The following is a 27913-nucleotide window of genomic DNA, read 5'->3' as shown; positions in this document are numbered from 1 at the left end:
TTGTACTTGATTATGCTGTTGATCTCTATATAATTAACTTGTAGAAAAAAAAAATAAGGAATTTATTAAGAAACTGGTGAAATGGGTACACAAGGGAACAATCCACAAAGCACAAAACTCACTTTGAACTTTCTCCTACAGCTACAGCTTTGATCTATCCTCATCTGTACAATCCTCTTACAACTTCAATACACAAAACATGGGGAAGAAGGTATAACTAAAAAAATGAAAGGTACAAATCGCTTATGAGAATAGACCAGGCATGGCTTATGCTCCGACTGGTTTGCATGAGCTCTAGATCTTAGCTCGCCTTTTCCTTTTCTCAATGTGCAGCCTAGTGGTCAAGCCAGCTCTGTTTTCCTCTCGAATCAGGCAGACCATGGGGTCAATTTTAGAGTTGACTTTGGAGAGTGACAATAATGGAATGATAAATCTCTTGATCAGCCTGGGAGTTTACTTTTCAAGGCTTGTGCAATGGACGTGAAGAAAACCCATGCAGAAGTCTGACAAACCCCGTGAAACTGAGCTTTCCATCGGCATGTCTTATCCAGTCTTGGAGAACAACATGCACAGGGACTGATGGGCTAAGGCCAAGTTCCTGATAAAAAAAAAATAAAGAAAATATGGTTTAAGGAAATGTAAACATAGTGATGAAAAAGGAATTCACAGAACTAACATGCCCCCACCCTCCTACACCCGTGGCAACAGGAAAAACATTTCTTCCATTGAACTATTTATATATGCAAGCTTCAGAAAATTATATACATTTGCATTTGCAAACTGTGTATCAGTATCATATTATGGAAAGCATTTAATTTCCTTTAACTAATGACCAAATCAAGGAAATACAACAACTTATCTTCATAACCTTCAGCTTGTATACTTTCTAATTTCTTTATCTTATTTACTAGTACTAAATCCTACCACATTTTCAAAATATCTCATGGTGAAATAGTGTTTCTCACTGTATCTCTGAACAAGCAATTTAGCTTCTTCTCCTGAGGCCATCTACAATTGTCTTCTCCTGAGGAAATTTAGGCTAAGATTTTTATACTTGTCTCTGAATAGGCAATTTAGTGTCTTCTGAGGTAATTTAGGTTTCTATACTTTACTAGCCTCTCTTGAAGATGCTGTTACAAGTATATTCGATGTAAGACCACCCAAGAAGTGCCTACTTGATGGCTTTTTCTAAGCTGCAGGTAATGGTAGTGGATATTATGCCCATAACTGAGTTGGTCAAACGAGGCAGTAAGGATCATTAATTTTGCTGTTACTTGAACAAAAAATAGCTCAGAACAATGCCATTTCATTATCTCCAATCTTTAGAAGGAACATAACAACCAAACTACATGTGAGCTCTACATCTTCAATAAAGATTCAAACATCAAAAGACATGGCTCTCCACAGACCACTAAGGCTCTGATGTTTGTGTAGTATACCAAACTTTCTCTCTCCAAGCATAAGGGTTGATTCATGATAGTTCAGGTTGCTTAGAATTTGGATTGAGATACACTTAAGTAAATAAGCAAGCAAATAAATAAAGAATCCAGGCTGAGGCTAGTTCAGGTTGGTCACATTCAGGCTGAGACATTAAACAGTTTTAGAAGACCATGAGTAGGGGTGGCAACGAGCCGAGCTTTTCATGAGCTGCTCGAGCTCGGCTCGGCTCGATTTCAACCGAGCTTCGAGCTAAGCTCGAGCCCAATTTACACGCTCAATTAATAAACGAGCCGAGCTCGAGCCTAATAGAGCTCGGCTCGTGAGGCTCGCAAGCCAAGCTCGATATATATATATAAAATCATAGAAAATAATATATATAATAAAAATATTATAATTCTTAACTTTTAAATATCAAATAAAAAATATTTTTTATATATAATTTTTTATTTTTATAAAATATTTTTCCTCAAATCGAGCTCGAGCTCAGTGTTCTAGCTTGAATCGAGCTCGAGCCTCATACTATTCGGCTCGGCTCGGCTCAAATCCACCCCTAACTACAAGGCAAGGTGGTGAGGTGTATGCCTCAAGGTGAAGCAGAGGCAAACCACCATGCCTCAACTGCATTGATGAGGTGTGAACCATTTGATGAAGCAAATACCTCATCTAGACAGCATCAAATATAACGGGAAAGAACTAAAAGTATATTAATATGTGATAGTTTCCAAATTCAAGAAAACTTGGTAATTTAATTGGTTATAAATAAAACAAAATAATTTATGCTCAAAAATCTTTCATAATATCTCTCTAAACCCAAAAATATCTCTTTGCTTCTAACTTACCAAATATAATAATCGTAACATACTACTTTGTCTTAAAAGTACCACATGTGAGAATTATTGCTTTAAAACGTAAGGTGCAAAAAAAAGCACAAAGGGCTTTTTTGCCCATCTAGACAGCATCAAATATAATGTGAAAAAACTAAAAGTATATTAATATGTGATAGTTTCCAAATTCAAGAAAACTTGGTAATTTAGTTTGTTATAAATAAAACTAAAATAATTTATGCTCAAAAATCTCTCATAATGTCTCTCTAAACCCAAAAATATCTCTTTGCTTCTAACTTATCAAATATAGTAATCATAACATACTGCTTTGTCTTAAAAAGTACATGTGAGAATCAGTGCTTTAGTTAAGATGCAAAAAAAAAAAAGCACAAATGGCTTTTTGCACCCAAGTTGCAAGGTGCAAGGCGAAGTGGCATTATAACAGGTAAGTAAGGTGTGTAGTTGTATTAGAGATTTCTGGTGATGTGAATAATCCTATATAGGGATGATATTGGAGAGCAAGGGGAGGAAAGTCGGGAGACTGAAAATAAATTTTACAATGGTAGGCAATTAAAGAGTTTAAATTGCCAACAAAAATTAAGGAGTGTAATTATCTTGCAAGGTTCTGGGTGATCAGTGATCTGAATAATTCTATGTAAGAAAGTTACAATAGCAATGAAAAGAAAACCAAAGTAGAATTTTATTTAATTGATTCCAATAAATGGTTTTTAATAGTTTTCTGTTATGGTGTAAATGAAAATACTTTTTAATGAGAAATTTGTTTTTTATCACATTAAAAAGCTTTCTAGAAGAAAATTTCTTTGGAACCTTCAGTACACTAACACTATCCAGGTTTCATTAGAGCTGTTCTTGACAACTTCCCAAATTGTGGGTTATTAAATCAGTTCAATGGTCCAGGTGATGATCCAAAAATCCCATCAAGTCTAGATTCCATGACATCAGTTGGAAGCTTGCTTGTGCATGCATTTTTTTGATCAACTTCTTGTGCATGCATGTATCTAAATATGCACATATGTGGAGAGAGAGAGAGAGAGCAATAATACCGAGGCAAGTTCTTCAATCATGATTGACCTGTTGCCATCTTTCTCAAAGTTCTCATAAGCAGAATGTGCATGTTCCTCCCAATTCTCCAGTCCCTCCATCTGATACACGCTTAATGCAGCAGCACAGAATTCTTCAAAATTTAACTTTCTATATTGAAGCGAGCTCACCTATAAAATATATGAGAAATTGTAAACTTCCAAACTCTTTTCCTAAGCTTTATTTATTACACATTAGCTTGGTCAGGTGGTCTCCTGCCAACTATCAAGCAATAAATATATAGCCAAGGACCTGGAATACTTACCACATTAACATAATCAACCACCCGGGAATCCTTCATGGCACCAGTAGAATTCCTCAGCAAGGCCTGCCAATTCCAGCATCACTTAGAATTTTTTTCTTTTTTTGATAGGATAAAAATGAAAGTTTCATGAAAATAAAATCACTAAGAATTACATAAGTAGAAAAATGGATAAGCCAGGTAAGGACCGGAAATAGTACTTACCGTCTTAAGATTTTGCAGAGATATAACCCCACTCTTATTTGGGCCTAACAACGTGAACTGGTCCTGGAAATAAGCTAGATGAACTACTGTCAATGTCTTTGCAAGAGCCTGTGACAGTAACAGTCATCACTCAGTATGTTTATTTATTTCAAGATTTACAGAAGAAACTAAGGTTGTATTTGGATAGGGTCCAGGATTTGTGCTTTTAAAGCCCAAATTCCAGGTTCTGTGCTTTGGGACTTGGAAGTTTTTGGCTTCAGATTGTTATGTTCTTAAAAAAACTCTTATCAAAACTCAAAACAATAGAGCCTAGGTTTGCAAATGTATATATCTGTGAATGCTTCCCTTCTCATCATGTTAATTTATTCCAGATGTTATAAATGAAACAAATTTGTTACTACTGTTTAATGATTTTTCTTGCCAAAATATCTTTTTTTTGAAAAATAAAGAAAAACTCATTAAAAAGAAAAAGGAATACAAAAGAAAGGTGATAAGATTTCACCTGAGAGAGAGACATAACCAAACACCCCTACAGACTACAGTGATAAAACCAAACCCAGATTAAACCCACAGACACAACAAACCAAAGCCAAACTCTACCAAAGAACAACAATCATCCCCAGGAAAGACAAGGAAACCCCTTGAGCCGAGACCGCCAATCGCCAGACCCTTGAACCAACTATGCATCAACTTAGCACAAAAAACAAAGCCTTACTCTTCGACTATGAGATTGCCTTCTTGCCCAGTATCCTCCTCGTCCCATACCTTGCCTCCTCTTCCAAACAAACTTTTTTATTCAGCTTCTCAAAAAAATAAGCCCAGGCTTTTTCCAATTGTGACCTCTCTATCCATTAATTCCTGAAGAGTCCCACAGCCTGAATCAACGTCCTTCTTGTTGCTAGTTTGTAACAGCAAGTTCTCTCCCAGATCAGGACCACCACACTCGCCTTGTTAACTAGTTGCTCCTTCCCTAAGTGGGAATCCGATGATTGATCCTGTGCCATAGACCCCTTTTGATCACTTTCAGCTGCCGTATTGCCTTTCGCATCTTTTCTCTTGTAAACCTATTTGAAGTTCTTTGTAGGACCTGTCCCTACCAGACTTAGTTTCAGCCTTCAGCCTGGAAAAAATTTTTGTCACATGCACGACATTATGATTTCTTGTGCTGTGCAATCTTTTAATAGTCTCCTCATTAGCCAGTTCCTTCTCCTTTTCCTCATTCTTGTTTCTTCGACCTAAGTCTACACCCAGTTTTCCGACCATCACCTCCTCAAAGCAACAGTGGCCACCTTCACCTCCACCAGCAGCTATAGTCCCTTCTTCCTCGGTCACATTTTCCTCTTCAGTTTTATCCTCTGCACAGTAGCAATCCTTCCCATCCTCATCCTCCTTCTCCTCCAACCCCCATCAGGTTCTCCCTAGTCCCTACCCCATTCAAACCTCGCCCAAATCTCCACCTTAATCACTTCCACGTCCACTCTGACAAATCTTCCCGCTAAGCTTGCACCCTGCATCCCCATTCATTCTTCCATCTTCCCTATCTTCTGAACATCAACGTCGATCCAGCTCCTGGTCATCTTCCCTCTTATGCAACCTTCCCAAACCACCTACCTCCTGAAAGAATCACCTAAGCCTCCATCTTCCAAACATCAACGTCGATCTAGCTCCATACTCGTATAAAAATGCTGAAATAGCCTTAAAGAGTTACGTTTGCCTGAGCCAAGATGATAGGGCCTCCCTGTGATGCGAAAAGCTTCTCCCTCTTCATCATGTTCACTATAAATGTTGTGAAGTTTTGCATGTGGTTCTGAACGACAGATGACCGAATTAATAAAAACGATCAAAACCAACATTTGTTAAAGGAAAAAACACTTCTCCATTATAACAAGAAGGGATTTAGGTTCTCCACGATAAGATCTCTTCCTTGAATACATCTTACAAGAAGAGTCAACCAGCAAGCTCCCTTTAAATCTTCTTCTTTCATTCTCTCTACCCCCTTCTACAGGTTCAGGGCCACGCATAACAGGGTGGAACCCCTCTTCTAATTCTTCTTCTGTCCTTTCCAAGCTTGAAGGTTGAAGCCCCTCTTCTAATATTCCCCGATCACCATCAGGACTCATAGTTAGGAACTGGATTGTAGACACCGTCGATGTAAGAGCATCCCCCCAACTTACTTGTTTGCTTAATCTCAAAACCCTTCCCTTTATCAAACTCATAAACTAGAAAGGAGTCTGTGAACCTGCCTCCATCGTAGAGCACTTAATATCTGAGGTACATAAACTGAAAGCAATGCCATAAATGAGCTCTTTCTCTGACCCCAATAACAGAATCGAAATCTCCTCAACCTTACCCGGATGATGTGAGCCGGAAGCAACTCCTAAACCTTTGTTAGCTCCAGGGTCTTCACTTGTTTTCTCCAGGGTCAGTTTATGTCTTATGATTTCTTGGAGAGATTCTCGTCTGTTCCCAGGAGCTTCACCATTAGTGTAGGAATAATTCATGATAAAGCATTTGTAAATCACCTTTTCCAATTACCCTTGTTGTCTTCCAAGTCTTCTCAAACTTCTTTCAGCAGCTTCTGTGGATTCATTAACTTTACTTGAACTTGAACAATCGCTGTTTAAAGAAGGAAGAAGACTAGACAGTTGTAGGGTCGAGACAACCAAAGACTTATTTGGCCCGAACCCATTCAGTCCAACAGACAAACCTTATCTTTAGGACTAGCCCCACTCAGTTCATTAATTAAAATTCCTTTTCCTTTTCAGTCAAGGGACTTGGAATTTATCAAATTTACTCCACTAGTTCAGTCTACTCATCACTCTCTCACCATTCAACTTCTACCCATCTCTCTCTATCTCCCCTTACATGTGCCACCCAACCAGTGAATATAATAAGAAGAAATATGGTGAAACACAAAATTACGGGACAAAACAACCCCTACCAATACAAAGAGACACTCAGTCAAGACGTTAACACTAAAAATGAAGACCCATCTACCTTAGTATATTTACTAACCAAACATTGAATGTATAAAGTTCTGCAAAAGAAAAACTACGTACCCGGAGAGCTAATTTCCGGAGAGAAGAAGAACATATATAAGCTTTTATATGCTTGCATATTGATATATCCAATAGGTTTTTGACATCATGACTGTTGGAGAGCCACGGATGACCTAAGCACAAAAGAAAAAGCTACAAGTTTCAGGAATTTCTGAAGCTAAAGAAAGGTTTTAGAAATAAATTAATAGTGGTCATATAACTTACTGAGAGCTTGAACAGCAGTAGGTCTTTTACGGTAATCCTTATTCAACAACCTCTTGACAAAATCTTTTGCTTCAGAAGACAATGAAGGCCATGGAGCTTCTTCAAAGCTGGGCTCTGCCTTCAGGACAGATCGGAAGATCCCTGATTCTGTCCGAGCCCAAAATGGGCGGCTTCCACACAGAAGGATATAGGCAATCACACCAATACTCCACATGTCAGCCTCAGTGCCATATGCTCTATGGAGAACTTCAGGTGCTACATAATATGCACTTCCTACAATATCATTTAATCGTTCATCTGCACAGATCTTAAAGTCAGATGCTAAGTGTCTAAGCCATATATTAGCAGTTGTAAAGGAATAAATCTCATACACTACAGCTGACCTGGCTTAACATAGTCAGACAATCCAAAATCAATGGCCTTGAGCTGAGACTCCCCCTCCTTCGAACTAAAAAGGAAATTCTGAAGCAGCAAAAAAAACATATCAAAATAAAAGTTAAGAAAATAGAGGCATGCTTCAATAGTTAAGACATTTTGCAATTATTTTATAATAAATACTTGGTTGATATAGAGGCATTATAAAATTGCATAAGAATGGAAGTATGCCACACCATCACACAATTAGTGCATCAAAATTGTAATTAAAGAACCAGGACAAAGCCCATACTGGATAGATTATAGAAAATCTGCAGTAATTCGATGAATGTAGCATCCAATAAATGATCTTTGTTTGGGGGGATGGAAAATGGGTGACTTAGAACAGAAAAAAAAAAAAAAAACTACAGAGATTTACATAAAGGCACATTCACTACCAAGCTAATACAAATCATTTTTATCAACAACAATAACATGATTTTGGTTGAGTTAAATAAATGAACAACAGCACATAAGCTGACAAGCCTACATCTTGACATGCTACATGAAAAATAGAGATTAAATTAATATTGTCCCCTCCCCCTCCACCTTGGAAAGTTATCAGTTGTTATGTTGGCTGACCTCATTACCCACCTCAACAAGTCATTCAGTTAATATCATTCATTATGGGATGCTTTTCCATTATAGAACCCAAGATATGGATATCTATGAGAAGACATTTATCTGGCCTTTCCAGAAGGAAGAAGGAATTAACCACAGCTGATGGTACAATGACATAGTAAGCAATCACATAGAAAGAACAGATTGCAATCCAAGCAATCATTGATCGTATAGGCAAGAATAAAAAAGAATCTAGAGTGTTAAGAGTGTGAGGGCATTTCTGTCCTTTTGTGAATTTTTGTATTTGGGCACCTATTCAAGGGCACCTTTGTAATTTTTCTTGTGAAGAAAAAATGAAAAGTCTCTTGGTGTGAACAGTGCCACACCAAGCATTATCAACACTTCCTTCTTCTTCTTGGTATCAGAGCTACGCACGATCAAGAAAAGTCTCTTGGTGTCCATATAGTCAGCGGTATCTTCATGGGTTTTTCATGGTTGCTAATTCGCCCTGATTTTAGGGGAATTTTGGTATAAGTTTCATGGTGGTTTGAAGTTGTTTTGGATTTTTTGGATGAAAATTGGCGAAAAATCCAGATCTGGAATTTAGGGCTTGCATGCTCATATGGAGGATTGGTTGCTGCTGAAACCTCTTGTGTTTTAGTCATGGTAAACCCCTGGGACTGTAGGAAGTAGTCCTGAATTTTTTAGAGCCCTAAAACTTTTTTTGGGAATTTTTTTCTTCCCATATTTTGCCACCAGTACCTATTTTTCCTAGTTTTTTAGTTGTAACTCGTGTCTAGCCTTGTGGAAAAGGTGTTTGGGAGTTCAGCTGTTACTGGAAGACTGGTGCTGGTGAGAAATTTTTTTTTGGAGGAGCTGTGATCAATGGACTCACACAAAGACGTCCGCATACCTACCTATGTTCTCTCGGGAAGCAACAATGCCGGAGGACAGATTGCTACTGTAAAACTTGATGGCACAAATTTTCTTGAATGGTCTCAATCAGCCAAGCTTACAATCGATAGAAGAGGTAAGCTCGGATTTATTACCGGCAAGGAAGCTAAGCCGAAGCCTAAAGATCCAAACTATTACAAATGGGAGCAAGATAATCTATTGGTTATGTCATGGCTTGTATGCTCTATGCAGCCACACATCACCCGTAACTATATGTTCCTTCCAACAGCTAAAGATATTTGGGACATACTAACTGCAACTTATTCTCAAGCGAAAAACACTGCTAGAATCTATCAATTGCGAAGAGAAGCATGTAATATGCAACAGGGGGAGAAATCAGTGGCCATGTATTTCTCCTCCTTACAATCAATTTGGGAAGAAATTGATCATCTTGAGGCTTTGGAGTGGAAAGATCCTATTGATGCTGAACAATATAGGAAGTACATTGAAAAAACTCGAGTTTTCGATTTTCTTGCTGGACTAAATGCTGATTATGACTTCACCAGGCAACACATCCTTAGTGCTGATATTTTGTCACTCTCCACAGCATATTCTCTTGTACAAAATGAAGAGAGGAGGAATGCTATGATGCAAGTGTCTGTAGGTGAGCACACTACTCTTGTGTCCACAAAGCCTAAGTAGAGTTTTGGTAAACATGAAGAGGTATTTTGTAAATACTGTAAGAAGCCGAAGGATACCAAGGATAGATGTTGGAAACTAAATCCCCACCTGAAACCTGAAAAGTTTAAAACTGGAAAGAAAGTAAATGCTCATGTTGCTACTGCAAGTCATGATTCTCAGACTCACATGCCTAAGGGAAATCCTCCTTCTCCAGCATCTACTCATGACACCTCTGATGTGATGGAAAATTTGAGAGGCACCTTATTCCATCTTGAAAAGAGCGGGTTGCCTACATCTACTGGTTCAAATGCTTCTTCTAGTGCCTTTGCAAAATCAGGTACTACACTTGCATGTCATGTCCCACCCTCCAGCTCTTGGATAATTGACACAGGAGCCAGTGATCATACGACCGGTACGCCTTCCTACTTTACAACTTATAGACATTTTTCAAGGAAAGGTACGACTATCGTTGCCGATGGATCCCAGACCCCAATATCGGGTTTGGGTGAAGTTGAACTTACCAATAGCCTTTCTTTGAACTCTGTACTCCATGTTCCACAATTGCATAGAAATCTCTTATTCGTTAGTTCTCTTACAAAGTCTCATAATTGCTCCGTAACCTTCTTTCCATCTCATTGTGTCTTTCAGGACTTGAGTACGGGGAAGACAATTGGCAGTGGACATGAAGCCGATGGAGTTTATCTTCTTGATCAGTCTCCAATGTTAGGGTTGATGTGTTAGTCTGTGTCTTGTCATGACGAGAAACTAAGTCCTTGTCTAGTTCTGGTCTGCAATGTGAAGTCTGTGAACTATCAAAGCAATGTAGAACAACCTTTTTTGCAAGTAACAAAAGAAGTAATGTTGCTTTTCATTTTATACATATTGATGTTTGGGGACCATATTCTATTCCATGTATGGGTGGCTATAAATATTTCATTCTCTTTGTTGATGACTACTCATGGTATACTTGGTTGTATTTGATGAAGAGCCGAGATGAAGTTCCTTCAATTGTGAAAGGCTTCTTTAGTATGGTGGAGACACAGTTTGAGAAGAAGATTAAGGTTATTAGATCTAACAACGCCAAGGAGTACTTTGAGAAGCACTTACAAACCTTCCTTGAAGAAAAAGGAGTGATTCACAAAAGTTCTTGCCCTTGTACTCCCCAACAAAATGGGGTATCGGAGAGGAAAAATAGACATGTGATTGAAGTTGCTAGAGGCTTGTTACTCCAAATGCATTTTCCAACTCGGTTTTTGGGGGATGCTGCTCAAACAGCTGTGTATCTTATTAACAAACTTCCCTTACGGACCTTGCATCTCCAGTCTCCTCATCAGCTTCTTTTTCGTGATAAGGATACATTCCATCTTCCTCCCAAGTTTTTGGGTGTGTTTGCTTCGTCATGACATGATTCCTTCTAGGCTGAAATTTGATCGAAAGTCTGACATGAGTCTTCTTGGGATATTCTTCAATCCAAAAGGGGTATCGTTGTTATGACCCCTATTCTGGAAAAAGGTATGTGTCCAAAAATGTCACATTCTTTGAATTTACTCCCTTCTTCTCCGTCTCTCGTCCTTCTCTTCAAGGAGAGGATGTTAGTGAAGATCGGACTCCCTTTTGTATGTTGATTCCTGCAACCGATGCTGTCAATCCTTCTTCTCCTCCTCCCTATGGTCGTAGTAGTCCTTCTCTCGTGCCTCCTCCTTTGCATCTGTTATGGGCCCGAGCGTAGGATCGCGTCACGGGTCGTTCCACGGCAGGAACCTCTGATCTTCCCTTGCCTTTGGCCTTGCACACAGGCCCTATTTTGACTATCTAGTGGGTGATTTGTCCAAGAGACCACCCGAACTCTCCTCACTCTTTTCTTGACTGGAAAACTGAATGCTTTATTTCAATTCGTGGCTCCTTAAATAGGAGATTACAGAAGGACATTCATGTTGGATTCGGCCAGGCTAGGGTAATCCAACTTAAACTAAAACTCCTAATTACCTACTCCTAATGGTAACACAACTCTTTAAGAAGATAAAATAAGACAAGGATAAGGGATAAGATAAGATAAGATAAGGGATAAGGTAAGCTAGCGGCGAGTTCTCTTGACGTGTCCAGATAAGGGTGGGCCCACCCCTATGAGCTGTCATGTGGGCCCCGCTCTGCTACTGCTGCCGGGTGCGTGCGCGTGGCTCATGGTGCCACCGCTGCGCGGTGCGTGCGCGTGGTGCCGCTGCCGCGCGGCGCCGGGTGTGTGCGCGGTGCGTGCTGCCATGCGGTGCGCGCTGCTGCCGTGTGGTGCGGGTGCTCATAACAGCCTCCTATTCCTCGGTCTTGGCATTAGTGGTTCATCAGACGAAGAAAGAGGATGACTCTAAAGATTGAATGTCCATTACAATTTGACCTCACAAACTCAGGTAATTTGGATTCTCTTCCTGTTTTCGATGCCTGTGTTGAATCTATTGTTGAGCCTTCTCTTATAGATTCTAACCTCAACCTTCCTATTGCAATTCGTAAAGCAAGACAAACATGTGCTAAGCATCCTATCTCAAACTATGTCTCTTATGATACTTTATCACCTTCTTATTGTGCCTATATGTCTTCTATTGCTTCTGTTTTTATCCCTCACAATGTTACTGAGGCAGTGCAGTTCCCTCATTGGAAGGCTGCTATGAACCAAGAAATGAAGACACTCAAAAAAAAACCAGACATGGGAAATTGTTTCTCTTCCAGAAGGCAAAATTCTTGTTGGATGCAAGTGGGTTTACACAGTGAAGCATAAAGTTGATGGCTCAATTGAAAGGTACAAAGCTCGACATGTGGCAAAAGGGTAAACCAGTCTTTTGGCATTGATTACCAGGAAACGTTTGCACCAGTAGCCAAGATGAATTCAATCTGAGTTATCATGTCTCTTGCTGCCCACTATTCTTGGCCTTTGTATCAAATGGATGTTAAGAACGCCTTCCTTAATGGAGACATTCTAGAAGAAGTTTACATGGAACTTCCTCTAGGAGTGAACATCCCTAGGAGTGAAGGAAAGGTTTGTCGTTTGAAAAGATCCCTTTATGGCCTTAAACAGTCCCCTCGAGCTTGGTTTGACAGATTCAGGAAAGCTAACTTAAAAATTGGCATTCTCACAATCACAAGTTGACCATACCCTGTTTATTAGGAGAGCAAATGGAAAAATAACTATGTTGATAGTATATGTCAATGATATTGTTATCACAAGGGATGACATCTTTGGGATTGCTGAACTAATGTCTTTCCTTGCTACTAAATTCGAAATTAAGGGTCTCAGAAATCTCCGGTATTTCCTAGGGATTGAGGTAGCAAGGTCAAAGAGGGGCATTTACATTTCTTAGAGGAAATATGTCCTTGATTTGCTTCAAGAGGTAGAAAAATTGGATTGTAAACTGGCTAAAACTCTAATTGATCCCAATCATAAGCTGGGAGTTGATGATGGAGATGTCCTTCCTGACAAAGGTGAGTATCAGAGACTTGTCAGTCGCCTTCTCTACTTGTGTCTGACTAGACCAGATATATCATACGCTGTGAGTGTGGTCAGCTAATACATGCACAACCCTAGATCATCTCATATGCAAGCAGTGAATAGAATACTTGCCTATTTGAAGGGATGTCTAGGAAAGGGGATATTGTATTCTAATCATGGGCATCTGAAGGTAGGTAGAGGCCTATTCTGACCGGCACAATTTTAGACCGACACGATTTTGGACTGGCCCGGCACGACGGCTAGTGGGCCGTTCCAGGCCCGATTTTAGACCGGCCCACGTGTCGGCACGGCACGAAGCACGGCCCGTAACGGGTCACGCTCGACCTGCCTGGGAATATAGCCGTTGGGCCGCCCTCCCAAAGGGGCCCAATGGCTAGTTTCAGCTTTTGGGGGGGCGTTTACAGAAATACCCCCCCAACAGCTATAAACAGCCATATTAGGAGAGTATTTTTGTATTTTGCTTATGGGGGGTTGAAAAAAATGACATAAATGCCCCCCCAACAATTATATAACAACTAGTTTAGGGGAGAATTTTGGGTAAAGTTATAAGTAACTTTACAATGAGCAAAATACCCTCCCAACAACTAAATAACAGAGAGTTTTTTGGGTATTTTGGGCAATTGAATTATGTTCAATTCCTATAAATAGCCCTATCCTCCACCATTCTCATCACACCAATTCAACAATTCTCTTAATTTTCTCTCTCTCATACTCATACATTCTCAATTATCTGGAATTTGAAAAATTTTGATTAGTTGATTGTTTGATTCTGCATTCTCCAATTCTCAAGTCTCAACTTTATCGAAGTTTCAACTTTCAACAAGAAGAAGGCTTGCTCAACCAGCCCAAGTATCTCAATTCGAGGGGCTTGGACGTTGAAAGGCTTCAACCATTGAAATCAAGTTGGGATTTTGAACCGACAAACTGGGTAAGTCGAATTAAATTAATTTTTATCTTTTTAGAATTAAAAAAAAAAAGGCCGGCCCTTCTCAAAACCGATTTCCCAACATGTTCACCATGGATGACATTCAATTGCATCACGATAGTATTAGTGTTAACACTGATGTCAATGGAAGTGGAACTTTCACCCCTGATAGTAGTGATACTAGGGGAAAAAGGAGGGCTTCTAAGCTGAGTAGCCCGGTTTGGAAAGTTTTCAAAGTAGAGGATATTGAGGGAAATGGGAAAATGGTCGTTTGCCAAAATTGTAGGAAAGACTTTAGTTATTGTAGCAAGGGTGGTACGGGTCACTTGAGCAGACATCTGCTCACACATGAGTGAGAGGAAGATGAAGGGAGAGAAACAACCCAAACACAGATTGGGAGGGGGACTAGTTTTGGTACTTTTAGATATTCACAAGAAAAAATGATATAAGAACTTGCCAAGTATACTGTACATGCAGAACAACCATTTATGTTAGCTGAAGATCTAAAGATAGAAAAATGGTTGCGTAGTTCTGTAAACCCACAATATAAAAAAGTTTCTAGGAATACTATAAGAACTGATGCTTTAAAAATTTTTTATTCATATAAACAAAATTTAATTTCTTTGTTAGCAAATCTTAATTCTAAAGTTGCAATTACTTCAGATGTTTGGACATCCAAATTTAATATTAGTTATATTTGTGTTACCGGCCATTTCATTGATGAAAATTGGCTTTTGAATAAAAGAATTTTAAGTTTTACTAGGCTTGAATGGCCACATAGTGGCCCAGCTATTGCTGCAAGTATTTTAAATACTTTGCATGCTTATGAAATAGAAAACAAATATTTCATACTAGTTTTGATAATGCTAGCAATAATGATTCTGCAATAAAAATTTTAAAATCTCAATTAAAACCATGCCTAAATGGTAAATTATTTCATATTAGATGTGCATGTCATCTTAAATTTATGTATTCAAGATGCCTTGAATATTATTTCAAATCATATTTCAAAAATTAGAAATTGTATTATATATATAAAAAGTTCAGGGGCAAGAAAACAAGAATTTAAATATTTATGCCAAAATTATGGTTTAAAATATAAACATTTTATATTAGATGTAAAGCATAGGTGGAATTTTACCTATGCTATGTTAGAAAGTTGTATATCTCATAAACAAATTCTTTCTGACTTTTATAATTTAAAAATGCCTAATGATATGATATTTGAGGAAAGCTGGGAAATGGCAATCTGTATAAGTGATTTTTTAAAACATTTTTATGATGCAACATATGAATTATATGGAATTTATTATCCAATTAGATGTAATTTACCGTATCAATTAATGGTAATTGGTGATTGTTTTGCCAAATATAGAAATAATCCACAATTTCAATGTATTATTGAAATTATGGAAAATAAATTTAAAAAATATTGGGAGAACATTTCTCCCCTTTATTGTTTAGCTACAATATTAGACACTAGGATTAGGAAAGATGGTTTAGATATTTTACTTGAAACATATTATGAAAATATGAATATTGATATAGGAAATAAAAAAGAAATTAATAATTTATTATTTGAAATGTACAGTTTGTATGAATCTAAAGTTGTAGGAAATATTCTTACAACTTGTTCATCTTCTTCTTCTTCTCCTTCTGACTTTGAGCCCAATAGTAGAAGAGAAAAGTTTTTTTATTTAATAAGTAGAAGGTAGAAATCTGCTAGTTCTACAATAAGTTCATTTACTGAACTTAATTTTTATTTGCAAGCAAATTTTTCTAATTTAGGTGAAGTATCAAATAATTTTGATATTTTAGCCTGGTGGAGTGAATACTCAAAAAATTATCCGATTCTCGTCGCCATGGCACGTGATCTACTAACCCCTCCGGTGTCTACAATTCCATCAGTGCAGGTACCAGGGTGCTGGATGACAAAAGAAGTTGCATGAATGATGAGAGCATAGAGATGTGCATTTGCTTCAAGGATTGGCTAGATGCAGAAGATAGATTACAAGACAAGGGAGGGAACGATACAACACCGAACATTTCACCCGAAGCAGATGATGAAAGTCATGAATGATGATTCTTGAATTTGACTTGTAGAATTTTTCATTTTTTCAAATTACTGTAAAATTTTTAAATTTTATTTAATTTATTTGATATATTTTTTAATTTTTTAACAATGTAATTTTGTATTTTCAATTTGTAACCATATTGTAGTTTTTATATTTTGTTAATTTATTCCATTTTTATATTTCATTTATCCAAGTATGCAATGATCCAATCATTGTATTTGTAATTCACTAATTTGTACCATTCAAATTTAAATGAAATAAAATTTCTATTTTTCTTCCAATTTGTTATTCCATCATTGTTATTTCAATTTGGTTAAGTATTTTTTTTTCATTTATGTATTAAATAACTTAGATTTCTCATTTCTTAATTTTTTAAATAGTTCCTAATTCCCAAAGTTCATAGGAAAGTTAAATATTTTAGTTTTACAATTTTACTTGGAAAAGAAATCAAAATTTTCAAAAAAAAAAAAAACAATTCAGCTCGATTCGGCCTAGGCTCAAGGCCCGCCCTATGGCCCAACCCAGCACGGTCTAAGCCCATGGCACGGCTTGCAGCCCGGCCCAGGTCCGTGTGCCGGCACGGCACGGCACGGCACGGCATGGGCCCGCTTGGGCCTAAACCATGGGCCATGCCGGGCCGACCCCCAAAATTTCCACCGGGGAGGACGGCACGGCCCACTTTACACCTCTAGGTGGTAATGTTGTATCTTGGAGAAGTAAGAAGCAATCAGTTGTGGCTCGATCTAGTGCAGAGGCAGTGCAGAGCTATGGCACATGGAGTCTCAAAATTGTTGCAGTTGAAGAACTTCTTGACAGAAATGGGAGTGCAAATTGATACTCCAATGATATTATATTGTAACAATCAAGCTGCCATAAACATAGCCCACAACCTTGTTAAACATGATCGTACTTGACCGACATTTCATTAGAGAAAGAGTTGCCGGTGGAGAGATTTGTCTACCTTGTGAGGTTTGAAAACTAGTTGGCTGATTGTCTTACTAAAGGTGCTCCCAAATCAAAGTTCGACAACAATTTGAACAAGTTGGGCATGATAAATATCTATGCTCAGCTTGAGGGGGAGTGTTTAAGAGTGTGAGGGCATTTCTGTCCTTTTGTGAATTTTTATATTTGGGTGCCTATTCAAGGGCACCTTTGTAATTTTGCTTGTGAAGAAAAAATGAAGTCTCTTGGTGTGAACAGTGCCACACCAAGCATTCTCGACACTTCTTCCTCTTCAACATCTCTAAACCTTACAACTTAGAGAAACCTTGAATAGAAACTTTAAACAATAAAGTTTTCTAAATATAACAAAACTATAAGGACAGCTAACAAACAATATAACAAAACTACAAGAACAACCAACAAGAGACAATATCAAAAAAAAGAGGATAGAAGAATTAACTGGATTTTCTGCATCCACGGTTATCGATGATGATCATTGTATGGATTCCAATATGGAGACTTTCAGAGTCATTTAAAAAAAGGATGATTACCTCTGGCTTGAGGTCACGGTGAACCACGCCTTGGAGATGACAGAAAGCAACAGCACTTAGAATCTGGACCATAACAACTTTGGCATCCTCTTCTGAGTATTTTCCACCCCTAAAATCATAAATGAAAATCTCCCAAGTTAGAAAGTGATACGGTAGATTTCAGGAAAAAATTAAACATATACCAAATAAAGTACCTTGAGAGTATCCTGTCTAAAAGTTCTCCTCCCTTGCATAACCTGGAAAAGTGAAGAGTATAGGAATAACAGAGTTAAGATCTAAATGTGATTTAATTTTTCCAACTTCCTGAATATATATATATATGTGTGTGTGTGTGTGTGTGTGTGTGTGTGTGTGTGTGTGAGATAAATTCAAAATCTTCAAGACTTCAAGCATTCAAACGATCCCCAATAATCCTTTGGAAGACGAGATAACAATAAGGGTGAACATCTAGGAGAATCTACAGATTATAGAATTCTGACATTAATAGATGGGCGATTCAAATTAGCCAATTTCCAACACAAGAGATTCCATGGATGGGCGATTCAAATGGTATACTATATTTAAGGGTACATACTTTGACCAAGAGTCTGTTCCAAAAGTGATTTAATCCTATCAGATTAAATTTCATAAAATGTTTACCATTGAACAAGTCACAAGAAACTCTGACACATGGGTGTCATATGATGTCATGAGAGGACTAGCTTAAGGACCTAAAGTCGAGACCTGTTAATTCAGGTAGAGGTATGCATGGTATAGGCCCCACAAATCCTTCCCTCCCTCATCTCTTATCCATCAGACATTAAAACATGTAAAACCCAGCATGCCTGAAGGCCCTGAACCTAGTACGAACCATAAATTTTGATTTCATATACTTTTCAGTCAATATACCCAGAGCTTTTGCCATTATTTTTCTTATTTTGATAATTAGCTTTTGCCATTCATCACATCAACCAGTATCAGCTCAAGTGACTGTTTTATAACAGTTGAATTAGATGAAATGAAATGCTTATTGGTTTGCCTTTAAGTGGATAAAACAGTCATAAAGTGAAATATTTAGTGATGAAGTAAACAACCCAACATGTCATTCAGCAATTAAGGACCTCACACCCCACTTAATAGCTTATTCACCAAAAGACAAAGTGGCGTGCAATTAAATTCAGCCAATTCATCGTTATCAAATAGCCTCTAAGTGTTGGCCAAGTCACAGAATGGCACTAAGTTTGTCCTTCAGAGAGAGAGAGAGAGTCATATGTGTGCCTCACTTAGAAATAGTCCTAGCAATTATTGACCATCATTATTGTGCAGAAGGCTAAAAACTCCTGCAGCAACAGCATCAAATGTAACACAACAAGTTCAACAAAAGAAGTGGAGAAAATTAAACTTACTCCATCACTATATACACATTATCATCATCTTCATAAGCATCATAGAACTGCACCAAGTTTTTATGTCCTGTTATAGCATGCAGTATTTTCACTTCCCTTCTTGCATCCTCAATAGCAATTGTTGTGGTCATCTGTCAAGACACCATCAATCTTATAAGAACAAAAGAGACCTGACACAAACTTTTTGCCTAAGGCAGTGTTTGGTTGCAGTGCAATTTTATTTGCACTAGTACAAATGCATGGGAGTGCGAATGTAAAAAATGCAAATTCTTGTTTAATTTTGTTTTTGGATTTTACTTTATTCTACTTCATGTCTTAATTTACTTCATTTGTACTGTAATCAAACAAAATAAGCTAAAATTTGAAACAAAAATAGGTCAGAATTTACACTCAAATCATTTGCACTGCCATGGTTTTGCATCAGTACAAATTTATTTCTATTGCAACCAAACACAGCCTGAGGCTCAGTTTGGAAGGAGTGAAAATACAAATATGTACAATGCAAATCCTTGTATTTTGTATTTCAAAATTGCACTGTACATATTTGTATTTGTACTCTTCCCAAACTGAACCTAATTAGTAATTACCAATTATGATAACATGAGTTTGGTAATTAATGTGATACTTCTACCAAGAGAAAATGGAAATATTGTGAAATCTTGTCATTTCATATGGAACTGATGTAGACATAGTCAAGATGCAACAAGCTAAAAGAAACATCAGGCAATAATTAATTAAGGAACACAAATTGAGTTTGCAGCAGCAATCCTATTTTGTGGGTCATGCATTCATTATAGCACTGGCCCAATATAATTGCAGATGAAACTAGTGCCCAATAGAGTAGTCTTCATTATGATAGAAACTAGTGCCACCCACAATTTTCACTGGATGTCAAACACATATAATAAACCTAATTATAGTATCGAAAAATTAAGTTTTTACAGCAATAAAAACCATCACGTAGTTCAAAACTTTAACATTTTTTTAATCAGCAAATAGGATTGATTTTATTAGTGGGAGGGTAGAAATTACAACAGATAGGGTATCCATTCACCCAAAAATACAGAAAACAACAATGTCCATATAACTAATTTACAATAGAGACCAGAATAAGCACTACCCCAGTACCTCTTTCTTAGCCAAAGTGTTGACCATCCCATTAGTCGTCCTGCATGTCCAAGTAAAGGAAGCATTCAGGTCCCCTTTCTGACTCTATCTCCCTTAAGGCATGTCTATAAGCCCAAGGTACATTGTAACTAAAAGTGATCCAAGAAATAACCACTTTTGAGTCTCTTTCAACTTCCAATTTTCTAAAATTGGATAGCTTAGCAAGTTTAAGCCTTGTAACAGCACCATCAGTTCAGCCTTTAATGAGTGCCCTTCTCCTATAGGTCCTGAGTACATAGCCAGCACTTTATGTAAGGAGTCTCTAAACATACCACCAATACCTACCATCCCCAGATTTCCCATTGAACTCCAATCAAAATTTAACTTTAACTTACCCCTTGCTAGTGGCTTCCATTCCATCATCTCTCTTTCCTTTTGTTTTGAAGAGTGTGCCACCTCATTCCAAGCCCTTATTATATCAGTTGTTGTAAAGCATTGGAAGATGTCAAGGGTTTTTATCTAGCCACTTTAAGGGTCCGTTTGGTTCGCAGGAATAAGGGTCCGGATTCGGAATCGGATCATTCCAATTCCAGGCGTTTCGTTGGGTGGAATCGGAATCCAATTCCCATTCTGAGCGGAATGGCAATCCCCCATCTGAGGGAATGGCCATTCCCGACCCACCCCCTAGGAATCAGAATCCCATTCCCGTTTCTTAAAATAACAAAAAGCAAAATTACATTTAAAGCCCTCAAACCCTTTTCACTACCCAGTTCCAAACCCCTCTCTCACTCATCTTTCGTCTCTCTCTCCTTGCAGATGAAGAAGAACAGATTTGGACTGAAGCTCCAGCAACGGCAAGGTAAGTCACCGTCGATTTTGCTCTCTATCCTCTCCTATTCTTCTTCTTCCTCTCCTCTCCTCACACACTTTTTCATTCCTGTCATTACAGGTCCGGCGAGGACTACCGTGGAAAGTGAGTACTAGTTGTTGGGTGTGGCAATTCCGGCATGGAAGTCTCTCTTGATCTCTGCAACCACGAGGCCTTCCCATCCATGGTGGTTCGAAGCTCGGTGAGTAATCCATGACATATCACTCACTCACTCCCACTGGTCTTGTTCAATTCAAACACTTGTTTCTAACCGAGGATGAATTTGACTTCAATCCACAGGTTCATGTCTTACCAAGGGAGGTTCTCAGGAAATCAACATTCGAATTGACGGTTCTGATGATGAAATGGTTGCCTCTGTGGCTGGTTGATAAGCTGTTGTTGCTTCTGGCATGGTCAGTGCTTGGAAACATTGAGAAATACGGGCTGAAACGACCTTCAGTGGGTCCTTTTCAGCTCAAGAACTCTGCTGGAAAGACCCCTGTTCTGGATATTGGTGCACTGTGGAAGATCAAATCCAGTGACATTAATATCATCACTGGAATCAAAAGGTTCAATCGTGATAGTGTGGAGCTTGTCGATGGAGAAAAACTTGATGTTGATTCGGTTGTTCTGGCAACTGGGTACCGCAGCAACGTCCCTTCTTGGCTTCAGGTGAGAAGATGCTCTTATTTTCTTTTCCATTTTGGATCTGTTTGACAGCTGTGGAAGTCAGATTTCTGTTACTAGATTCTTTCTAGTTTTCATTCCCATTTTGGGTTGTTTTGATGCTCAGAAAAAAGTCAAGAGTTCTTAGGCAGTTAGAATATATGTATGTATAGATATATATATATATATATATATATATATATATATACATAAAAAGAGTTTCAGAAGTTTCTTCTGTTGATTGGGTTTTAGTTAAAATTTTTCTTTTCTAAGACAAGAAGTGAACAAGTGGACTGAAGTTGCTTTCAATATTTGTGTTAATGAAAGGAGAGCAAATTCTTCTCCAAGAATGGGCTTCCAAAGACTCCATTTCCAAATGGGTGGAAAGGCAAGGCAGGGCTTTCCCGATTTGTACTCTCAAAATTTTTATTACTTATATATTAAGAAAAGCTTACATGAATTGTCTGTGTTTAGAAAATGATTATATTGCTAACAATTTACACTGAACTCTCCTTGTTCAGGTTAGCTTTGGTCAGGCTGAAGCAAAGGTGTGTCAATGAATTACCTGGTCTGAAACTCCTCCAAGCTTTTCCCAATTTATACATTTCCAATTTCAAAACTAATAGGATGCACTGGTCTCAACCTTCTCATTTTCTTCCTGATCAATGCATTCCTTTTACTGATACAAAGAGATTTAGTTTGAAGTCACCTGATACATAGAAAGAAAATTCTAGTTTGAAATATACTGATCCAAAAAATAAATTTAGTTTGAGACATTTTTCCTTTTGCCTACATTTCATTTCTTTTCTAATAAAATCTCTTTTTCTACCACAGACTTTTGAGAAGGGTTGCCACCTTTAATTTTAAATAAAATCTCTTTCATCTTGTTACCAATAAAAAATAGAAGAAATTATTTTGTTGTTTGTTTGTATTCTATTGCTAAGACTATATGAATGATAAGAAATTGAATGTGAATTTCAGGGAATAAAACGAAGTTTCCAAGACATAATAATCATCTTGATGGAATTTAGTTTGGCAATCCTTGTAGTTACTTTCCTACTGTAGCATCACTAGCTCTAATTTGGATTCTTCTGCCAGTTTGTTCTGGCAGAGAGTTTGTTCTGAAAAATCCCATTGGAAATAAACCTCTTTTAGAGAACAAGGACTCTGAATGCCCGGTTTAAAAGACATCTAATTTCCGGTTCATCCCCAGAAAGCAAATAATTATATATTTCAAGCATAGTACATTGAATTAGTTACATTTTGGGAACACTTGTTAAAGGAGTAAAAGAGTAGAACTTCAAGCACCTTATAGCACATAATAAGTGAAAACTGCGGCGTTGGTCTGAACTTTGTACATCATCTATGACTTTGCTAAGACAGTTTTCAACGATAACCACCAAAGTTTTAATCCGTGGTTTAGGAGTGGTACTTAATCTTGAAAATTAACACATATACCTTTTTTTTGACATGTTATCTTTCTTAATCAGATAGAAGCTGCAATGAATGACTTTATTCAGCTGAAGCCACAATCTAATGTTTATGAGGCTGAAACAATGATTGAAGGTTAGGTCTTCTTCTACTGTATTCTTTTGCTTTTTATCTTTTTTTTTTATTTTGGTTGCCTGGACTGGGACATATATCTTTATTGCAATGTGGTTGCAAACCCATTTAGCCAGAGCTGGAGCCTTGAAGTTGGATGGAGAATAACCTGGATTTGGGAATATGATGATCTCATGATCAAGATGATGCTGACCAACCAACTATGCCACAAGATTTTTTTTTTTTTTTTGAGGTTATATTTGCAAAAGTCCAGATGAAGCACTAGAGATGGCAAAGCTTATATCTGCAAAAGTTTCCCAACAAGCAAATGATAAACCAGAATTACACTTAAAGATGTACCAGTAATCTTTGAGGTTCTTTTAACAGGGGCAGAATTGGAATTTTTGGCTGATTCCGATTCCAGCTTCTAGTTGAGCCAAACAGCAGGAATCGGAATCCGATTCGATTCCTGACTGAACCAAATGGATGCCAGGAATAGGTGATTCCGATTCTGATTCCTGGGGATTCCAATTCCGGTCCTGTCCGCGAATCAAACGCACCCTACCCTAAGTTTTATTAAATCCACCAACTCCTCCTTTGACCTGAGCTTCTCTTTAAATACTCTTGCATTCCTCTCCTCCCAAATGGACCACACCACAGCAGCTCTAACTACCTTCCACACTGTTCTTCCTCTTTTTGTTAGCTATCTTAGGAAATTTGGACTGAAAAAACTCGCTACATCCTGAGGAGCTATCCACTTGCAACCAAAAAGAGAACAAAAAGACTCCCAAATAAACAATGCAAAGGGACAAGAGATTAATAAATGGGGTAAGGATACACCATTTGCAAAACAAAGAAAGGACACGTGTGGGGAAAGACATCTATTCGGCCTCCTTTTTTGAAGCAAATCATAGGTGTTCACCTTTCCAAGAAAAACCTCCCAGCACAGTGCTTGAACTTTAGGTGGTATGGGCTTACTCCAAATTTCTTTCACTGGGAAATTCTCTCCCACCTCTAATGGTTGCAAAAGTGAATTGACAAATGAGGCACAAGTGAAAATACCATCGGGGGAGGTAGTCCAAGCTCTAGTGTCCTCCATGGTTTGAACCAAGAAAACAGACTGGAATTTAACCAATAACTGAATAGGGGTCTCACACTCACTATCTCTCATCCCCTTCTGAAGCCAAAATCCCAACTCACACCCAGAGAAGAGAAAGTGACAAGTCTCAAAATTGGTTGGCACTTGCAGTCAGACACTGAATAAAGGCCCAAGAAAAGGGAACTAAGAGGAGCATCAACCAGCCAAATCTCTTCCCAAAAGAGAGACCTCGACCCACACCCCACATCATACCTGATAAAATTAATAAAGGTTGGGTATACCTTTTGAATTTGTTTCCAAGGGGAACTTGAGGTTGAAGAAATGGCCACCCTTACATCCCAACCATTGTCCATCATCTTGTGAATGCTTTCAATGACCTTGTGCCACAACCCGTCTCTTTCCAATAGGAACCTCCAGATCCACGCTCCTAGCAAAGATGTATTCCTAATAATTAGGTTCCTTATACCGAGTCTTTCCTTCTCCTTTGCTTTTCTAACTTGTTCCCACTTCACTAGATGGTCCCCCTTCTCATCCCCAGACTCCCACAGAAAATCCCTCATAAGCTTTTCTAGTTGACTTGCTATCCTAGATGGAATTCTAAAGGTGGACAGTAAACAAATTGGATGATTGGCTAAAGTTGCTCTAATCAGAGTAATCCTCCCACCCATCAAAATGTAGTTCCTCTTCCAAAGGGCCAGCTTCTTAGTGAATCTCTCAACCACCAATTTCCAAAACACTTCAGATCTCAGGTTCCTCTTAAGGGAAGTCCTAGATACTCCATATGCCATTGTCTAATCGCACACCCTAATATCTCTGCCAAACTATTCAAATCTTCCTCCTCCACATTGATACCTGCTATACAACTCTTTCCCCAATTTACCTTCAATTTTGAGATGGCTTCAAAGGAGTTAATAAGCTCTTTCAAATTTTGTGAGATTTTCATAATTGCCTCCCTCACAAAAAAGAATGATATCATCCACAAACTTTAACTTTCTCAAATGAACTTATCCAAAAAAATGACTTAGCACAAGGACCCACCACCTTGAAACATGCTGAGAGTCTCACACATTCTCCTGTAACATACCTGGCTACACAAGGATCTTTCCCCATCTCACGGAAGGGAAATACCTCTGACAACTAGTTACAGGTTTCAGTTTTCTTCCCCATAATGCAGAGAAGGTAAAACATGGGTTTAGGTACAAGATGCCATCATTAACACCTCAAAAATTAGAGATCCAATGTGCAATCAACAACCCAATTCCAAGATTGCACTCTTTCGACAGAGCCATAACCCCCATTGCGATAATCCACATAAACACCGGATGAGGGCATTTAATGCAAAATATTTACTACAGACAGGAAAAAAAGTCCCAGATGAGATTTGCAAAAAGAGCAGTGATATCACATCAATTTGAACATGTGCATTGCAAATTTGGCTCAGTTTAGAAGTACAAATGTAAATGTGTAGAGTGCAAAACCTTATATTTGTATTATTTTGTATGTATTTACACTGTACATATTTGCATTTGTACTCTTTCCAAACTGAGCCTTTTAGAACAAAGTTTATGAAAAAAAAATGCAGAAGAAACAGAAAACCCAAAAAATAAAACTCGCACGAAAAAGCAAAGACTGATAGTTTAAATTTGAAAGAATTTCTGAAACAACATATTAGCAGAATAGATGGAAGATCAGTATAAACAAGCAAAAAAACGAACCTTTGCTTTGGGAATAACCTTGACAGCCAATTCGTGTCCCTTCAATTCCCCTTTCTTCGCCTTTGCCAAACAGGTATATCCGAAATGCCCACGTCCCACCTCCTCACCAAGCTCAAACTTCTGGAGGAAATGCTTTGAGAATCCAAAAGACTTATCCAATCCAACTTCACATTCGCTTCCCTCAGGAATCGTGGCCTCATTTGGCTTCACGGCGCCATGCCTGCGAGCAAGCAATGCCTTGATGTGCTTTGCAGGGGAAGGTGGTGGAAATGGTCGCTTGAAGAAGCGCAGAGGGGTCGAGGTCACACTTGAATTGGCTGGCGAGTTCTTGAAACCACTCGGTAACGGACTGGGGCTGTAGAATGGAAAGTTCGAAGGTTTAGTGGCATCCGAATTCGCTGCATGTTCGCTATTGCCCGGAACCACAGAATTCTCTGCATTGCTTGAAGGGACTTCGATCGGCTTTCCATGACAGAGTCCCATGGAATCAAGAATGTAATCACAGAAGTCGCGAAAAAAAAAATACCAAAAAACTGAGAAATTTGTAAGGAGCCGAAGAAGGAAAATCGAAATGCTAGGCAAATCGAAAAACCCGAACAAGGAAAAGAACTCGAGAATTTACTAGCCCAACGTGCTAGTCGCTAAAAAAAAAATACCAAAAAACTGAGAAATTTGTAAGGAGCCGAAGAAGGAAAATCGAAATGCTAGGCAAATCGAAAAACCCGAACAAGGAAAAGAACTCGAGAATTTACTAGCCCAACGTGCTAAAACAGTCAGGAACTAAAGCAACAAGAAGGAAAAAGAGAGAGGCACATAAACTCAAAAAGGAAACAGAAAACCAGTTAAAAACTTATATTTTAAATCAAACAAAGCAAAGAGAGCTCAAAAGCCTCAAATCAGAAGAAAAAACCAAGAAATATAAAATAGAACAGAAGAAAAGATAGCAAATTTACAAGAAAATGAAGAGAAAGAATTTGTGCTGTTCAACTGATCAAACCAAGAAACAGAAGAATACCCAATTAGGAAAACTCTCAACCAGTTCAATCTAATCGGAAAACAAAAAATAAAAAATAAAAGAAAAACAGCAAAGAAAGGTCCAACAAGAAGGGAAAGAAGGGAAGGAGGGAGAAGACCATAAACAAAAGATGCTTAGAAGGGGCTGCAAGAAAAAAAAATAGAAAAGAAAAGAAAGAAAACCCAAACTCCCCCCTCCCCCTCCCTTTTTTTTCTGCTTTTTAGCTTTTTTTCTGAAGGGGTTTTGATGGAAAATTAGCTTTATTACAGAGCCCTCTAATAATGGGAAGCGTGAGAGAGGAACTGTGGATTCTTTGGTTACAGGCTGTCTCTTTTGATAATTTGATCCCAGAGAAACTCCATGGAAACGCATTTTATATACGCACGTCAGAGGAATTGTGCTGGTCATTTTACATCTATAAATTATAATCACCTTTTAATACTTTTTATTGGATTGAAGTTTGACTTGCTTTGGGGTTTGAAAGGCTTTCTTCTCCCTTTATTGGTGCTTGAGTATCTGTGGCTCTGTGCTGAGGTTTCAGCTAGGGGTGAGAAAAAAACCGAACCGACCGACGGTTCGGTTTCGATTAGGTGTTTTAAAAAGACTGAAGGTATTGGTTTGATTTTAGTTAACCAATATAAAAAATCGGTGGTTAATTGAATTGACCTGTAATACATATATTTTTATATTATATATATTTTATATTTTTATATATTATAAATGAATAAATAGGCATTATATATATTTATAATATATGATATATATTTTGGGGTTTAACTCGGTTCAGGGGATAGAAGGGCTTTAGACCGATCCCTCTGAACCAGGTTCTAAAAGAGGAAAAAAAAAAAAGAAAAGAACGAGGGCTGATACAGCCCAATACACC

The 27913-nt window shown here is 38.1% G+C and overlaps 1 protein-coding gene across 1 annotated transcript; it reads right to left on the bottom strand.

Annotated features, from left to right (window-relative positions):
• Nucleotides 1–38: 38 nt before the first annotated feature.
• On the bottom strand, nt 39–27425 carry LOC104589525 (CDPK-related kinase 1-like). The gene is made up of 11 exons (XM_010247873.3): nt 26016–27425; nt 19019–19149; nt 17828–17869; nt 17634–17742; nt 7478–7556; nt 7095–7391; nt 6891–7003; nt 3832–3939; nt 3631–3693; nt 3329–3496; nt 39–598 (listed from the first exon to the last, which is right to left on the bottom strand). Exons 1-11 carry the CDS (start codon nt 26496–26498, stop codon nt 461–463), a joined length of 1731 nt encoding a protein of 576 aa, XP_010246175.1. The 5' UTR covers nt 26499–27425; the 3' UTR covers nt 39–460.
• Nucleotides 27426–27913: the final 488 nt, after the last annotated feature.

The sequence above is a fragment of the Nelumbo nucifera genome, chromosome 2, assembly GCF_055504915.1.
Source record: "Nelumbo nucifera cultivar China Antique chromosome 2, China Antique-T2T, whole genome shotgun sequence".
Classification (NCBI taxonomy): Eukaryota; Viridiplantae; Streptophyta; class Magnoliopsida; order Proteales; family Nelumbonaceae; genus Nelumbo; species Nelumbo nucifera.
The sequence above is the reverse complement of the archived record's forward strand: the minus strand, read 5'-3'. Positions and strand labels throughout refer to the sequence as shown.